Raw genomic sequence first — 17,558 nt, 5'->3', positions numbered from 1 at the left:
AGCACATTAGATGTGAAATGAAAGTGCAGACTGCCTTGACTTTTCATTTATGGTAACTTCATGCCTATCGGACAAACCATGTTGGAAATACATCCCTTCTTCTCCATAGTCCTCCCATTTAATGGGATAAAAAGTAATTGGACACTTGGCTTCTCAGCTGTTTCCGATTAGTCGGGCCTCTTCACCTCCTTTGTGCATGTACAAGAAAGCTTTTAGTATCTAGTCTTGATTCTAGGCTTTTGATTTCCTTTGCATTCTGTTATTGGTGTTTGTCAACATGCTGACCAGAGGCTGTCAAGGACGCCATTATGAGGCTGAGAAATAAGAACAAAAACAAGCAGAGACATAGGTTTTTGTTACCTCCGTGCACACCGTAGGCTCCCTGTCACTTCATTCATTCGTTTCACCTGTTTCACTTCCTGATTGTTTCCCCACCTGATTCCAATTCCCTCTCGTTACCTGTGTATAAAAACCCCTCTGTTTGTGCAGTTAGTTGCCAGATTGTTATGTGTTTATTCCATACTCGCCAGCATTTTAGTATTGATACCTGTTTTGACCTGTTTCGTCCCGGACCATCGAGTTTAGCTTATTCCTTCTGTTTTGTTCTGACCCGTAGTTTTTCAACCCATTGCCTATAACCGCGACTATTCTTTGGATTATCCTCAATACATCTGTTTGCTGGAGATCTGACCCTTTTCCTGGACTATCACTTACGAACTGCCTTTTCCCTGCTATAACTGTTTGCTGGCTATTGACCCTCGCTGTACCAACCTACCCTGAGAAAATAAATACCTTTTTTTCGAAAGAACTTTCACCCAAAATATTCATAACACCCAAAATATGATTGAGTTACCATGTGTCCTTTTGGAGTCTCCAAAAGGCCTTTATAGAAATCCACTTAAACAGTTAGCTTAGAAAAAACAATGCAGAATGCTCATTTTTGCTGCTACTGTCATCAAATGTAAAAGGTGATTTGTCCAGTGTTATGACTGTGGCTCCATTGTGTTTCTAAGGCCTTCAGGCACAGCCACATGCATCTGTATCCAAAATCTTCTGTTTGAGCTTCTGGGACTTTTTTCCAGTAATATTTACAGTAATTCTGAAATCTTGAAAACAAACCCCCAAGAATTTCAGACCAGAGTTATGCCTGTTGTCAAGAGGGTCCATGAATAGTAACTCTTTTATTTTGGGCATGTCATTTTCAAGCTTGTGTTCAGAAAACAGGGCGATACGTAAGGGGTTGAACCACAAATTAACCAAATAAACACAGGTTTTGCCTGTTAAATGTGAGTGAATTTTATTTTATTAAAGGGATAGTTTAATTTGTGTGGGTTTTTGATAAACATTTCAGTTTTAATGTATGTTTCTGTTTAGCCCAGAATATGAGATATTTTAGATATTTAGTAGAGCTGTCTGCTTTAGGGTAACGTAGGCCTACATCGCCATAGAGCGAGAACACTTCAAATAACCCCAGAGCAGCTTGTAGGAGATACAAGGCCAAAGTGAATATATTATCCAATAACACCTAAAATAATAGGCAACATTTAGGTGTGATATTATTTTCGGTTGGAACACTAGACTACTTCCTTTGGCACACGCAACCCAAGACCGCTGCGCTCAAGTTGGCACAATATAAAACAGACAGGTTTGTCCTGTGTCACTGCAAGCCTGAAGGCTGCCCTCAGAAACTATTAAAAAAATGGAAAATCTATGTTTAAAACAACATACACAAAAACTTCTCTTTAATTCCACAGTCCCATTTCAAATGTAGTTTGAGAAATATAGAAAACATTGGATTTAATTAACGACTGTAACAACAGTATGGTTGAAAAAAACAGAAGCACTTCGGCATTTGACACATGAGACTTTATTTCAGACACTAGTACAGGGGGATTTCTATGGTGTAATAACCGGAAGAACTTGAATGACGTCAGACAAAACCGGAAAGGTTAAGGACCTGTCGCCTCTCGAAATTGCCAGAACTGACGGCTGGAGTGATTATACTGGCAAATGGATTTGGAATTGAACTAGGGCCGTAAGTAGGTTACCCATCAAACAACATTAAGAAAACATTATAAAGAATAACGTAGGCCCCTGTTTATTAGTTACTTACGCCCAGGTGTCGGATAAATAACAGATTTAGCTAGGCCTGAACTGTAATCGCCTCAAGTGGCTAACTCGCGAGCTAGCTAACAAATGGTAAAGTTGACGACGTTGTGACATAGCTAGGAAGCCAGCATGCTAATGAGAACAAAACAATACTTTATATGTGCATTGTCGGTACAAGAAATGAACGCCAGTTAAAAGCGTCGCAAGAAAATCGTCGGACGGTAGACGTGTCAGGATAAACACCAGTCACCCGAGAGAAGATTTTTAAGCTAAGTTAACGTTAGTGTGCTTGGTAATGCATAAGGCTAGTGTTGCTATTATTTTACAGGAGTAGAGCACATTGGAACAGTTAAATGCATAAATAGCTGGATAGGTGGCTAACTTTACTTGTGTTGACGGGTAACGTTAAATAACGCAATAAATATCTGCAATAGTGCGCCCCACTTGCGACGACGTGAGTAATGCCGAAATATTTTTTTTCAGGGCAAACTACGTCTTAAAAGTTTCCTGTGAGTGTTTTAGAAATTCTATAATACATTATCAAAGAGTCGTCGAGCATCTATAATTGAGCTAATTTGCCAAACAAACGATTCGATGACACGCGACCAAATGAGTACGGATCTCGAACTGTACTGACGAGTGTCAACCAAGTTACTGAGCCAACCATAACAACATAACTTAACGTTTCTGAGACCTGCTTGCAAACTATTTAACGTTAGGTGCATGTAATTTCTTCGCTAAATTAGAGAAAAACTTGAAGTGTGTAGCTAACTCGTGTTGATGGTTCGCTACTATTGTTATTTAATTTAGTTTAGAGCAGTTCGATCTTCTCAGGTTTCGCGATGCCTCTGATGTTCTTGGAGAGGTTTCCGTGGCCCAGTTTGCAGACCTACACGGCGCTGAGCGCTGTCCTGCTTGTCGGGAGTGTTCTCAGCGCTTATACCACTGTGACTGACTCGAGATTCGCTTCGGAGACGGACGAATCCGTAGAAGCGCAAGATGAAGCCGAGGAATCTCCGTTTTTCGATCTTGGAAATGGAGTGGCCACCACGGTCCTCCAATACCTAGTGTCTGACAGCTTCTACGTTTGGGTAAGCTATAAAAAAACAAAAACAATTTCCGTTCCTGAGTTTTATTAATTATGTTGACTCAACGTTATCTATATAATACGGAGTTTGCGGGAGGCCTCTAGTATAGTGGCGATGTGCATTGACTGCTCTTGATTTTCCCTTTGCCCAGGTTCTCGTGAATACAGCTTGTTGTTGCCTGATGCTCATTGCTAAGATGATCCAGTGCATAGTGTTTGGGCCCCTTAGAGTCAGCGAAAAACAGGTGAGATTGAAGACGAGCATAATTAAATTGTCTATATTGAATTGTCTACATCTGAAACCAGGGCCCAGTATTTAAAAACTTTTTTGAATGGGATTTCAGTAATCATATGGGGTTACTTCTCAAAATTGGCTATTTTCAAGACTGGAAGCTGTGATCCTGGTCCTGAAAATTGGGATAAGGGTCTTGTAATCCAATCCTACCTAGAATCTAGATCAAATGTTGTTTTTGAGCTTTTTAAAATTCCAAGTTTGAGATTAGGATAGGTTTGATACTGAACATCAGGGTAATCTTAATCTGGAAGGACACATTGCACATCTTTAATAAATTGTTTCATTAAATCATGATTGCACACAAACCTTTCCAAAACATTATTCTAAATGGACAATAAATTATTTATACGAGCCCCACAGAACTGAAAGTGGTCTAAAGAAAATGGCAAGCCTAAAAAATTAGTAAATGCTTCGGGATTTTATCTTTTTTAATTTGAAGATGTACTCCGTTTCCTATTCTAAGATAATTGCCTAATTGGTAGCAGTTCCGCAGTTGTACTGTAGTGAACCATCATTTTATCTTGGGTCATTTTTATTAGTGGTTAAAGTTAAAGTTCTTTGGAATTATTTTTAGTCTCCAGTGAGACATTGAAGTCTGAAATTAAGTAGACTTCCAATGTATTGTGTATTAATGCAGATTAACAGGACTAATATGCCAACTGAATTATGCATTTTCCCACATGTTCACTCGTGTCTTTCTTAATGCAATGTTTCGTTATTTTGACCTACAGATAATCATTACATTACAGTCATTTAGCAGTCACTCTTATTCAGAGTGACATACAATAAAGTGCCAACCAGAACCAGGTACAAGTGCGTTCGTTCCAAGAGGGAAGTACAGTCCCAAGTCCTATCTATGATCGCATGGATAAAACTTGAACCCTTGAAGAGTCATCAACTTACCAACTAGCATACCACGGTTGGCAGCTAGAATACCCTGAATACTAAAATAATTGTACATACAAGTGCAATTATAACTTATGGCATACACATGGCTAATTATAGCAGTGAGGTAGGGAGGGATAGGTGCAGCCTGAAGAGTTTTCAGTCTGGGCTTGAAAGTGGTCAAAGACTGCTGTTCTGACGTCCACAGGATGGCCATTCCACCACCGTGGGGCCAGAACAGGCGGCAGTTGTGACCAAAGCAGACTGCAAATCCAGTTCTGTAATCCTGATCTTGTGGTATCTGGATCAGAATGATCCTATCTGAAAGTTATTGGAAAAACTGAGAGAAAACCTACAAGATCGATTTCATCTGGCATAGCAATAAAAAGGGATTTTAAAATCTAAATTAAAAGTTTTAAATAACTGGGCTCAGGAACCACAAAGGGTTAATGTTAAATATTCATTTTGTGTTCATTTTATTATGTGGCATACGGCAGACAACACAAGTGCCCTCAGTGGGCTAGTTGGTTTGGGAATTTTTGCAGGATGAGACAAAATTATTTTATCTTCCAACCTCCAAGTTCGGCGTTTGGATCACTTTTGTTTCACTGTAGGAGTTGGGGTTGTCGTTGCACTTTCCATTGTTTAAAGAAAACTAAAAACTTGAGCATACTATTCAGGCTACCTGATTCATTACAATAATCGCATCATTGATCTGTCAGAAAATTTAGTAGGACTTCCCAAACAGTAATAACAATGCCTTGTAAATTCTGTTCCTATAGGTAAATGTTACTTTACCCTTTCCAGCAAACATGCATTAAGCTCAGACTGTATTTTGGGAATTCATGGTAAATAATGATTTGGGAAAGTGAGCTGGTGGCAGTTTTTCCGGAGAACAGGTCTCGGTTTTGCTGAATTCTCGAGGATATTCCTTCTCCCCCCTCAGCACCTGAAGGACAAGTTCTGGAACTTCATCTTCTACAAGTTCATCTTCATCTTCGGCGTGCTGAACGTGCAGACCGTGGAGGAGGTGGTCACCTGGTGTCTGTGGTTCGCCCTGCTGGTGTTCCTGCACCTCATGGTCCAGCTGTGCAAGGACCGCTTTGAATATGTGAGTTTGAACGCGTGCGTTGTAGAGCTTCGACTGCAGATACTGTGAGCTTCTGGTTTGGGCAGACGCTCTCAGGCCAAGCGTCCGTCCAGTACTGGACTGCTGGAGTGTTGGGAACGGGTCGTCCGTTGTGCGATGAGATGTGGAATGACAGTTAGGCGTGGTGCGTTTTCCTTCTTATTCGCGTGTGAATTTCCTTGACGACGAAGTTCTCCGCCATGTTGGAGGACAAGGGGCTGCAGCAACTGTTAGCAGCAACCTGTTTATATTTTTGCGTCAGGATATGTCTGGATTAGATAGCCTCAATTAAAAATGATCAGCAAGGTGCAGGCAAGGAAGGTCGTATTACAAACATCCATCTTGTTGACACAATTTCGCAAGAACAGTTTCCTCAACTCCTGCTTGTCAGAGTATTTTGACAGCCCAAGGTATTTATTTCTTAAACTATACATTTGCTCAGTGCATGTTGTGATTCTGAGGACTGTAAAACTGGACTTACTGGTGGTATGTGATTGCTGAGACTAGGAATGGGAATTGTCTGGTGTTGTGTTGAAAATCCATAGTTCATACCTTGAACATGTCGGAGTCAAGGAAACTTGTTGAAGTTAGATTTGCTCTCCACTAGATTAGATTAGTTAGAGATGGCTTACAAATGACAAGCTTATGAATTAACAAGCTAGTGTCCTAATTACTGTGTAGCCCACATGCTCTGTAGCTAGGTTAGGATTTTTGTATTTTTGGTGGCCTGATTTTTCACATTGTCAGCCAGCCAGCTGGCCAGACACTAGATTATTATGGTAAATTGCTTATCCAGGACTTGCTTTCTTGAGGCAGTCTGGAATAAATCGGCCTGTGGATAATACTGAAGTTGTACGAATTTTAATAATAACTGATCTGACCTCACAAATCTGTAAGCATGTTTTCTGTGGTGTGGTGACTGTTTACAGGTCTTTCAGACACTCCCGTGAGACACGATGGCCAAATTACAAAATGCTTCCGTTTTGGCACCGGTTGCATGACCCCATGTTTGAGCTCATGTGTCATGTAATATTTAGCACCTTTATGTATGCCGAAGACGTACTTTCCCTACATTCTCGTGAGATCACCTCATATCACCTATTACCGAGGCCCGTATCTTCTTCAGAGCCTGCGCTAATAATAGCTACTCATGCAGACAGAGCCTAATGCGTGTAGTTTCACCCAGCAACTTTGGAACACAAAAACGTATGTGGTCATCTGAACGTGCATCCGAGTTCATTTCAGGAATTGCAAAAGCAGGCAATCAGGATTTGTTTGGCGGCTAGGTGGGCAATCAATGAACCAAATAATGCATAAACAAAAATAATAATTTTATTACAGCCTAATAATATTCCCCCCAATACATCCGTCTGTGACTGGGCACTGCTGATTGGGGGGGCGATTGGGGTGGTAACAAAATTTACTTCATAAGACACTGAAAGTAAGAAATTGTTTCTGAGACTGGAATGGGTACCAGAATAAATTGTCTGCCATTGTTTCAAAAGACTGACTATTCAGAGATTATTTTGTAAAAAGTGTATTGAGTTATTGATAAAAATAAAAATAAATCAGTACTTGCAACGCTAACGGCTGTTGTGCTACTGTTCTGATGACCGTTTTTTGCACCTTTGAATTGCTTTATAAATCACTGATGTCATACGAAGTAACAAGCTGTTGTGTGTGTGTGTGTGTGTGTGTGTGTGTGTGTGTGTGTGTGTGTGTGTGTGTCTGTCTGTCTGTCTGTCTCTCTGTCTCTCTCTCTCTCTCTCGCACGCTGTGTGTCTGTCTGTGTGTGTGTGCATGTGTCTGTGTCTGTATGTATCTCTGTGTGCGTGCGTGCACGTATCTCTGTGCGTGCATGCATGTATCTCTGTGCGCGTGCGTGCATGTATCTCTGTGTGCGTGCGTGCACGTATCTCTGTGTGCGTGTGCGTGCGTGCGGTCCTCAGCTGTCGTTCTCCCCGACCACTCCGATGAGCAGTCACGTGCGCGTGCTGACCCTGCTGGTGTCCCTGCTGCTGTCCTGCTGCGGGCTGGCTGTGGTCTGCGGGGTGGTGGGCCGGCCCCTCGGGATGCACACCGTGGCCTTCATGGCCGCTGAGGTAGGACCAGGACCATAACCAGCGCTGTCGGCTTCAGTGTGCAGCAGCGAGGCCTCTCCTCCCTGTGCGAGCTCAGGCGAGCTCCCTGAGACGGCTGAATGTTCATGTTTAGTGTGTTGCTGCTACACATACACTTATCTTGGTATCATCATAGTGCTTAACAAACCCACGTGCATATTTTTCATGTTTTCGCGTTTTTAATATTATTCCTGGATCTTTCGATTTGTGTTCCATACTGATCCAGGTAAAGCAATTGCACTTTTGGTGGAAGTCTGCATGTTGTAGGGTAACTACTGTAACTACTGTTTTTCTGAGCCTTTTGTTAAAACTCCAATATGATACGACGTATGTTTTTGCATATTAATGGAATGACGTTGAATGACGCAGGAGGTGGTGGGCTGAGGGGGATCTGGGCTCTGGGAGCAGGGTTAGGGGCTGCCTCACTGCTCTTGGCAAATGTTTTGCGGACGTTTTCAAAACTGAAACCAAGAGGCATGGGCCTTTTAAAGAACCGCGTGCAGATGTTTGCTGTGTGTGTATGTGGCCTGATGGCGATCTGGAAGAACGGTGTGACTTCTTCTTTCTGTGGTTTTGGTCTTTTCTTCCAGTGCCTGCTGGTCACCGTGCGCACCGGCCATGTCATCACGAGGTGAGTCCTCAGCACTCTCCCCTCGATTACCCGCCTGAACCCACACACCTGCCGGGCTGGGGACACGAACCGCACAGGGAGAGTCCCTTCACCTGCTGCACACAAGCCGCGCAGGGAGAGTCCCTTCACCTGCTGCAGCTGCTGCCGAAAGGTTGCATTGTTCTTCAGAGTGGGAGGATTAGGATTATTCTGAGCTGTCAGTGAAGCGTGGCTCATTAATTAAACATTCTATTTTTAAAACTATAAGATCAGGAACCACACGCTCTCAGGTGATACGATTTGGGCACATTACCTCAGTTATGGTGCTGGAAACACATTCTTGTTCTTGCCTAGGTTTATGTTTTTTGCCTGATGGGATTTGCCAATTGAATACTGATGTGCTCTTTTGTCAGGGATGAATATTGAAGTTTTGTGTGAAAGACATGTCATGTGTTGGGGTGTCCTTGTGAATTAAAATGATCAAGACAAGCTCATTTATGAAAAATGATATGGCTCTTAAAACGGTTTACTGTCTTAAGAACAATGTAAAATATATGAAGGTCTAAATTGAATTGGATTTTGCGGGCCCCTGAGAGCCGTGCCCTGTCGTTGTCCCGTGAGGTCGGGAGATAACGGGCCCTCTGTCCCACTGTCGCCAGGTACACCATCCACCTGTGGGACCTGAACCACGAGGGCACCTGGGAGAGCAAGGGCACCTACGTGTACTACACTGACTTCATCCTGGAGCTGGTGCTGCTCTCCCTGGACCTGATGCACCACATCCACATGCTGGTGAGAGAGCCCTGCCCGTCCACGTTAACAAGGTGCCAGAGCCAATGGCGTTTCAGCATCAGCACGTTCACAGAGAGGGGGGAGGGATAACCAGTGTTGTGCTTTGAAGGCGTTTGTTGCTGCTATTCCTCTCTTGACCGTTAGGAGTCCGAAATTACCTGTTGTTCCATTAAAGTGCTTTGGCAGGCGTTCTGCTCTAGACTGACAAACGGTAGTGGAGAGCATTGTTCTCGGGAATACATACAAAAATGTGGCATCAGGAAGGCTATAATCACTGAGTGAAATACTAGTCTTAACACCACAATTGTATTGTGACAGGAAGGCGTGATGTATTTTACACAGCTATACCTATAGCTTTTATATCATCCAAAAAGAAAACCGAAAGAAAGTCCATGGGCTGAGGGGCACCATGATACGGTCTGAACGGTCTGAATCCAGCCCTGCTTTTCTTCTCTCTGGGGTAATTGGTGCTAACGTTTGGCCAGACCGGCTTCACGCCCGGCTCCCAGGTAGTTTGGCCAGACCGGGTTCACGCCCGGCTCCCAGGTAGTTTGGCCAGACCGGGTTCACGCCCGGCTCCCAGGTAGTTTGGCCAGACCGGCTTCACGCCCGGCTCCCAGGTAGTTTGGCCAGACCGGGTTCACGCCCGGCTCCCAGGTAGTTTGGCCAGACCGGCTTCACGCCCGGCTCCCAGGTAGTTTGGCCAGACCGGGTTCACGCCCGGCTCCCTGGTTAAAGAGGAGGGGTGGAACCCCGGTGGTTCTTGGCCCTCTCGGCCCGTGCGTCTCTGATCTCTGCCGTGTGGCGGCGGCCCCGGGCTGGCCTCGTTCTCACGCCCCGCGCTACGCTCCACAGCTCTTCGGCAACATCTGGCTGTCCATGGCCAGCCTGGTGATCTTCATGCAGCTGCGCTACCTGTTCCACGAGGTGCAGCGCCGGGTGCGCCGCCACAAGAACTACCTGCGCGTCATCGACAACATGGAGGCCAGGTAGGGCCGCAAGCCCACTCACGGGCTGTTACGGGACATGTCACACACCCAAACTGACTCACGGGCGGTTAACACGCTGTTACGGGACATGTCACACACCCAAACTGACTCACGGATGGTTAATACTCCAGGGCTCACACACCCAAACTGACTCACGGATGGTTAATACTCCAGGGCTCACACACCCAAACTGAGTCACGGGTGGGTAACACGCTGTTTAAGGGACGTGTCGCACACACAAACTGATTCACGGGTGGTTAGCACGCTGTTTAAGGGACGTGTCGCAGGGCTTGGCCACCCATCCCCCGTGTTTACCTGCAGGTTTGCGGTGGCCACCCCAGAAGAGCTGGCGGCCAACAACGACGACTGTGCCATCTGCTGGGACTCCATGCAAGCGGCGCGCAAGCTCCCCTGCGGACACCTCTTCCACAAGTGAGCGTCTGACCGGGCCTCAGTACTGTGAATCCGTGTATTTTTAATGGAACTATGTTTCATGGTAAATGTCCCTGTACACATTGATGGCTAAAACCCGTTAATGGTTTTCAAAATGTTTACGATCCTTCCTCGGAGGGGTTTTTAACTGAAACATTGGATTGTATGGATTTGGCCATTTTAACCCTTTCAGTCCCAAGAGTAGTCTGTCTGGTCCGGGCGCTGAGCTCTCTTTGGTCCGGGCGCTGAGCTCTCTTTGGTCCGGGCGCTGAGCTCTCTTTGGTCCGGGCGCTGAGCTCTCTTTGGTCCGGGCGCTGAGCTCTCTTTGGTCCGGGCGCTGAGCTCTCTTTGGTCCGGGCGCTGAGCTCTCTTTGGTCCGGGCGCTGAGCTCTCTTTGGTCCGGGCGCTGAGCTCTCTTTGGTCCGGGCGCTGAGCTCTCTGGTCCGGGCGCTGAGCTCCCTTTGGTCCGGCCGCTGAGCTCCCTTTGGTCCGGCCGCTGAGCTCTCTGGTCCGGCCGCTGAGCTCCCTTTGGTCCGGGCGCTGAGCTCTCTGGTCCGGCCGCTGAGCTCCCTTTGGTCCGGCCGCTGAGCTCCCTTTGGTCCGGCCGCTGAGCTCTCTCTGGTCCGGCCGCTGAGCTCCCTTTGGTCCGGCCGCTGAGCTCCCTTTGGTCCGGGCGCTGAGCTCTCTGGTCCGGCCGCTGAGCTCCCTTTGGTCCGGCCGCTGAGCTCCCTTTGGTCCGGGCGCTGAGCTCCCTTTGGTCCGGGCGCTGAGCTCCCTTTGGTCCGGGCGCTGAGCTCCCTTTGGTCCGGGCGCTGAGCTCCCTTTGGTCCGGGCGCTGAGCTCCCTTTGGTCCGGGCGCTGAGCTCCCTTTGGTCCGGGCGCTGAGCTCTCTGGTCCGGGTGCTGAGCTCTCTCTGGTCCGGGCGCTGAGCTCCCTTTGGTCCGGGCGCTGAGCTCCCTTTGGTCCGGGCGCTGAGCTCCCTTTGGTCCGGGCGCTGAGCTCCCTTTGGTCCGGGCGCTGAGCTCCTTTTGGTCAGGGCGCTGAGCTCCCTTTGGTCCGGGCGCTGAGCTCTCTGGTCCGGGTGCTGAGCTCTCTCTGGTCCGGGCGCCGTAACACCCTCCCCCTTAAGAAGAGGCTTGTAGGCTATCACAGGTCATTATACCCACAACCATTATCACCAATAATCACCAATTTAATTCCACCAAATTCACCAAATGTGCTTAATTGGGCAACACAGTTAATTCCCATTTAAATTCCAAAAATTACACCCCATTAACCCCTATTTCTCCAAAACCATTTCCCAACTGTCATAACATCTGTAATCCGGGCCCTGGAAAACAAAGAAGACAGATAGGAAAACATGGGGTAATAAGCATGAAATGTTAATCAGTGTTAATTTCTTTGACATAATTTGTCTTCTCCGGTTGTAAAAGGTATTTTTTTTGCAAATCTGAATGTGAAGAGTAATTTATTGTCCAATTGAAAAAAGTGTCTTTGGTGACACCCCCCTCCCCCACTGTCGTGTCTAGGAAACGACAGAGTCCAAATCTTCAATTTGTCGAAAAACATCTTTGCGAGGGAAAAGACGACACCATGGCAGCAAGTTCTTCAGGAAAATCAGACTTTACTAGCACACGTGCATAAAGCCGGATCAGCTCTCCAGAGCTGAACCCTGACTGTCATTTGTACACCCATTTTATACACAGTTACTCCACCTACAACTCCTCCTCAAACCTCATTCTGGCAAATCACCCACACTGTTCTTATCGTAACTCCTCCCAACGCTCCTCCTACAACGTCATTGTGGCAAATTGCCAATGGTCCTTATGCTCTGCCAACTCTGTACAAAGTTCAGGGCGTTCTGCCAACTACGAACAAAGTTCAGGACTCCCCCTGTCCTCACTTCACCCCGCACCTGCTCTTGGCAAACTACCAGACCTCAAAGTAACAAAGAAAACGGCAGAAGAGACTTTGCAACTGTTTCACGTTTAGGGTTTTAATTACATGAAAACATATGTATTTCAAACTGATCTCAAGCGCAAACAGAACAAAAGACAAAGCAAAGCTCCCGCCGCTTCTCTGGAAGGCCAGGCCCACTTTATGTCCTCGGCCGGGACACGCCCCGCGTGCTGGCACATCCCATCCAGGAACACACGGGACCAGGCCTACAAGACACCAGAACAGAAATAAGCAACAGAATGCAGAATAAGGCTGAGAGGCCCAAGTAGCCGTAACACTTGTGTCTCCTCAGCTCGTGCCTGCGGTCCTGGCTGGAGCAGGACACCTCCTGCCCCACGTGCCGCATGTCGCTGAACATCAACGAGGCTGGTCGCGCCCGGGACGAGCGCCAGAGAGAGCCCCTGGACGACAACCTGGGCCCCGGGCCAGGGGCCGAGGGGCGGCCCCACCTCAACCAGCACAACCACTTCTTCCATTTCGACGGTACAGGAAGTCGGAGGGGCCGGCCCCAGACTTGCACCTCATACGTACGCGTAACTGTTCACACGCTCTGGTGTGTTTGCATCCAGAGCTGGACCCAAGCATGCATTTCAAGTGCTTTCAGTCCTCGGTTGCCTACGCCATTGAAAGGCCAATTCCATGGTTACCGACGTTACAACTGCAGGATATTTCAGTGGTACAATACAGCTACTTAAGGGACTGACATATGCTCTTATAATAACTCTTATCAGTCTCTATTACTGTATGTAACTGTATTGGGCTTTACCACCAAAATATCCAGTAGCTGTAATGCCAGTTACCATGGAACTGCCCAGTACCCCTGTGGATTCTGTCTGTGTGTGTGTTCTTCACCGACATTCAGAAAGTTACATTTTGGTCAATGTACTGTGTCAAATATGTTATGCGTAATACAAGAACTCAAGTATGTCAAATGCATTTCTTGCTGCATCACAGATTTATCCCTTAGCTTTTCCTAAATAAATAGCTGAAAAGGGAATCTGAAGAGTGTAGTTAGGGAATGTCCCAGGTTAAAAGGAAAGCTGTGTTGATTTTACGTATTTGTTTCTCCCTAGGGTCCCGTATCGCCAGCTGGCTGCCCAGTTTCTCAGTGGAAGTCATGCACACCACTAACATCATGGGGATCGCTCAAGCCAACAACTCCCAGCTCAACGCTATGGTGAGCCGCCCTTATACCACCTAGCACCAGAACCACACGCTGTTACACCACCCAGCACCAGAACCACACGCTGTTACACCACCCAGCATCAGAACCACACGCTGTTACACCACCCAGCATCAGAACCACACGCTGTTACACCACCCAGCATCAGAACCACACGCTGTTACACCACCCAGCATCAGAACCACACGCTGTTACACCACCCTGCATCAGAACCACACGCTGTTACACCACCCTGCATCAGAACCACACGCTGTTACACCACCCTGCATCAGAACCACACGCTGTTACACCACCCAGAACCAGAACCACACGCTGTTACACCACCCTGCATCAGAACCACACGCTGTTACACCACCCTGCATCAGAACCACACGCTGTTACACCACCCTGCATCAGAACAACACACTGCCAAACATTGGGAACGCTGTTCTCCTCTGGTTCCCTAGCGCACACTGCCAGACATTGGGAACGCTGTTCTGCTGTGGTTCCCTAGCGCACACTGCAGGACATTGGGAATGCTGTTCTGTGGTTCCCTAGCGTGTGTGGTAGGCATTGGGAACGCTGTTCTGTTCTGGATAGAGAACCTTTCCGCAGTGGTTGTTTCACGCTGCTTGTTCCTCCCGCAGGCCCATCAGATCCAGGAGATGTTCCCGCAGGTTCCCTACCACCTGGTGCTGCAGGACCTCCAGCTCACGCGCTCCGTAGAAATCACCACCGACAACATACTGGAGGGCCGGATCCAGGTCCCCTTCCCCACCCAGGCAAGCGCCCCTCCCCTCCCGCCCATGCGGTATGCACTATGGGGCGCTACTGACACCCTGCTGTGGTCTGTGCTGCAGTATGGAGCAGTACTGATGCCCTGCTGTGGTCTGTGCTGCAGTATGGAGCAGTACTGACGCCCTGCTGTGGTCTGTGCTGCAGTATGGAGCAGTACTGACGCCCTGCTGTGGTCTGTGCTGCAGTATGGAGCAGTTCTGACGCCCTGCTGTGGTCTGTGCTGCAGTATGGAGCAGTACTGACGCTTGCATTGTTGCTCGTCCCAGCAGTCGGCCGAGCGCACCGCCTTGCTGGGGGGCCCCGCTCCTGAGGAGCCGGCAGGGGCCAGCGGGGGTGTGGAGGCCACGCCCGGGGGGCCGGAGGACTCTGAGGCCCGGGGCAGCCGCTTCTCCAAGTCAGCCGAGGAGAGGCAGAGAATGCTCTTACAGAGGAAGGAGGAGCTGCTGCAACAAGCACGCAGGTAACCCTGCCCAACCAATACGCACGTACACAGGTAACCCTGCCCAACCAATCTGCACGCACGCAGGTAACCCTGCCCAACCAATCTGCACGCACGCAGGTAACCCTGCCCAACCAATCTGCACGCACGCAGGTAACCCTGCCCAACCAATCTGCACGCACGCAGGTAACCCGGCCCAACCAATCTGCACGCACGCAGGTAACCCTGCCCAACCAATCGGCACGCACGCAGATAACCCTCCCCAAGTCCACACAGCTTCAAATACTGCAGTAGCATATTATAGTATGTGTAGTGTAGTGCACCATGGGAAATGGATTTCTGACAGGCAGGTGTCTCCTCATAGACGCTACCTGAGCCGGAGCCCTGAGGAGGAAGAGGAGGAAGAGGAGGAGGAAGAGGAGGAGGAGGAGGATGGCCTGCCCTCTCTGCAAGGGGATGGCTCGGACTCTATGACGCAGCGCCGCCGCATGCTGGCCGCCGCGGCCGAACGGCGCATGCAGGGGCAGCGCGACCCCTAACCTTCTCCCCCCAGCCCTGCCGCTGCCCCTCTCCCTCACCCCTGGACCCTGCCCCTCTCCCTCACCCCCCGACCCTGCCCCTCTCCCTCACCCCCCGACCCTGCCCCTCTCCCTCACCCCCCAACCCTGCCCCTCTCCCTCACCCCCGGACCCTGCCCCTCTCCCTCACCCCCGGACCCTGCCCCTCTCCCTCACCCCCGGACCCTGCCCCCCTCCCTCACCCCCGGACCCTGCCCCCCTCCCTCACCCCCGGACCCTGCCCCCCTCCCTCACCCCCGGACCCTGCCCCCCTCTCTCACCCCCGGGCCCTGCCCCCCTCCCTCACCCCCGGACCCTGCCCCCCTCCCTCACCCCCGGACCCTGCCCCCTCCCTCCCTCTACCCCCGCCCTGCCCCCTCCCTCACCCTCCCGCACTGCGTCTGTGACCCCCGGACCCTGCCTCCCCCCCTCGCCCCACCGGGGCACCATCTTAGAATCGCTGAAAGGAAAAATGGAAAACTAGCGTTGTGAAGTTGGGGAGAAAGCGAGCCCATCGTGAGCATGGCATTTGGCTGAGCTTGACGCTGCCGTGGCGTTTTTACGTTGCCTTAGGAAGATGAGACTCGAGTACATCTGTAGTGGTCAGAGCTTTAATCGGTTTCTCCCCGCCTCCCCTCGGCTGCCTAGGAACTGCACAACGTCTGACCGGCTTTAGCACCCGCTGAAACCTGAGTGTCGTGCCGATAGTGTTTTGAGCTTCGTTCCACTTTTTGGCTGCTCCACGGATCGCGTGTCCGTGAGAGGCCAGTGATTGCCGACGGCTTCGGAGCTCGAAGCGGACCCTCTCGCCTCGGTCCGGCTGGAGTTCGAGTCGGGCTCGGAGCGGCTCTTACGCAACACAAACCCTGCTCTGTCCGCAACACAAACCCTGCTCTGTCCGCATGAGGATCTGGTCAACGTGCTTGTTTGGCTGCAGGTTTGTATCTACTTGTTCGTATTAACAGGAAAAATAATAACCAATGGAGAAAATACCAACTTGTTTTTAGTTCAGGTTGAAGAGATTTAGCAGTGACTTTGGAAAAGCTGGATGGAAATTAGTTTCATTTTCTATTAACTGATGAATAAGGACCTGCTGAACACGTGTAACACTGCAACTGGACCGGCCTCAGAGCCACATTTCATGTAAGCTGTGTGCGTGTGTGTGTGTGTATACAATCTAATATATGTAAAGAATATACATGCTATACACACACTCATGTTTGAAGATCATTCTTATGGTTCTGCCTTTTAACGAGAAGGAAGCAGAACTTTTATTTTCAGCGCAGTCGTCAGTATTCAGTAATTTCCTTTCATTTCCTTTTTTTTTTAAAGTCTTTAAGAGTGTGCTTCTTCCCCCTGATGAAAGCGTTGCTTAGGGCAGCGTGAGCATGGGGATTGGTTCTGGATCCGTTTGAGTGGCAATGTTTTCCTGTGAAGACGGTGCCGGTTTGTCCAGCACAGTGAACATTCAGGCCTTACTGGTGCAGCTTCCCGGTCTAATGCTTCAGGTACTGCTGGAACACTCCGAGAAGATGGCTTTTCTCCTTCGCTCTAGACAGCACCTGTTTTAGGGTTTGAGCAGCTTTCTCTGCTATTTATTATTATAATTATTATTATTATTATTATTATTATTATCTTTACAAACTAAGCAGACTTGTTTTTTTTATATGGTATTGGCCTCACCAGCAGTGATTCTTTCTAATGCGAGTCTTGCTCTTATAGCTGCGACCTGCAGTTTCATTTGCTCATAGGTCTACATCAAGCTGTGCATCAGTATCATAAAAAAGGGTTTCAGTAATTGTTTGCTGTTACAAAAAACCAGCAAGACAAATGTAGCTTGTGAGAATCTTGCCAACAACGATTTTCTCCCAAGCTAGGTGGCAGCATCTAGAGCCGGGCTTATTGGATGTTATGTTATGCAATCACTTTAATTTTAAACTGCATAACTTCTTTGTTTTAGGGAGAGGGGCAGTTGACTGTATACAGTAAATGTGATTAATTTATGAAATTTGTTCATTGTAATGGCTTGGAGGTTTTTTTGTTTTAATGTGCAAAATGAATTGGAAGGTATGCTTAGGCTTATCAAGATTTAGGTTTTATCAGTCCACTGTCCCAGGTAAGAACATTAAATCAGCACATTTCTCAGTCATGGGTCAGCTGAAAAAAGAGCACTGTGCTAGCAGCGTCACGTAAAT

At 48.3% G+C, this 17,558-nt stretch overlaps 1 protein-coding gene across 4 annotated transcripts; it reads left to right on the top strand.

The window, feature by feature from the left end:
- Positions 1 to 1,946: 1,946 nt before the first annotated feature.
- LOC133131485 (E3 ubiquitin-protein ligase AMFR-like) lies at positions 1,947 to 15,546 on the top strand. Of its 4 annotated transcripts, none has more exons than XM_061246863.1 (14): positions 1,947 to 2,035; positions 2,944 to 3,200; positions 3,349 to 3,441; positions 5,323 to 5,487; positions 7,455 to 7,607; positions 8,216 to 8,256; positions 8,895 to 9,027; positions 9,883 to 10,016; positions 10,338 to 10,448; positions 12,700 to 12,890; positions 13,481 to 13,584; positions 14,217 to 14,351; positions 14,634 to 14,827; positions 15,171 to 15,546. In XM_061246863.1, exons 2-14 carry the CDS (start codon positions 2,952 to 2,954, stop codon positions 15,343 to 15,345), a joined length of 1,878 nt encoding a protein of 625 aa, XP_061102847.1. In that variant the 5' UTR covers positions 1,947 to 2,035; positions 2,944 to 2,951; the 3' UTR covers positions 15,346 to 15,546. The 4 variants fall into 4 exon arrangements, with proteins under 4 accessions (XP_061102847.1, XP_061102848.1, XP_061102849.1 ...); XM_061246864.1 differs by having other exon boundaries at positions 1,949 to 2,035; positions 2,930 to 3,200; XM_061246865.1 differs by having other exon boundaries at positions 1,949 to 2,039.
- The last annotated feature ends 2,012 nt before the right edge of the window (positions 15,547 to 17,558 follow it).

This window comes from Conger conger, chromosome 6, assembly GCF_963514075.1.
Source record: "Conger conger chromosome 6, fConCon1.1, whole genome shotgun sequence".
NCBI lineage: Eukaryota > Metazoa > Chordata > Actinopteri > Anguilliformes > Congridae > Conger > Conger conger.
This window is presented reverse-complemented; position numbering and strand designations above follow the sequence as displayed.

Bases quoted from the DNA above. Each gene is read 5' to 3' on its own strand.
- LOC133131485 (XM_061246863.1), top strand. From the start codon at position 2,952: ATGCCTCTGATGTTCTTGGAGAGGTTTCCGTGGCCCAGTTTGCAGACC. The intron at 3,201-3,348 runs GTAAGCTATAAA...CCCTTTGCCCAG, and splicing joins CTGACAGCTTCTACGTTTGG to GTTCTCGTGAATACAGCTTG. The intron at 14,828-15,170 runs GTAACCCTGCCC...GTCTCCTCATAG, and splicing joins CTGCTGCAACAAGCACGCAG to ACGCTACCTGAGCCGGAGCC.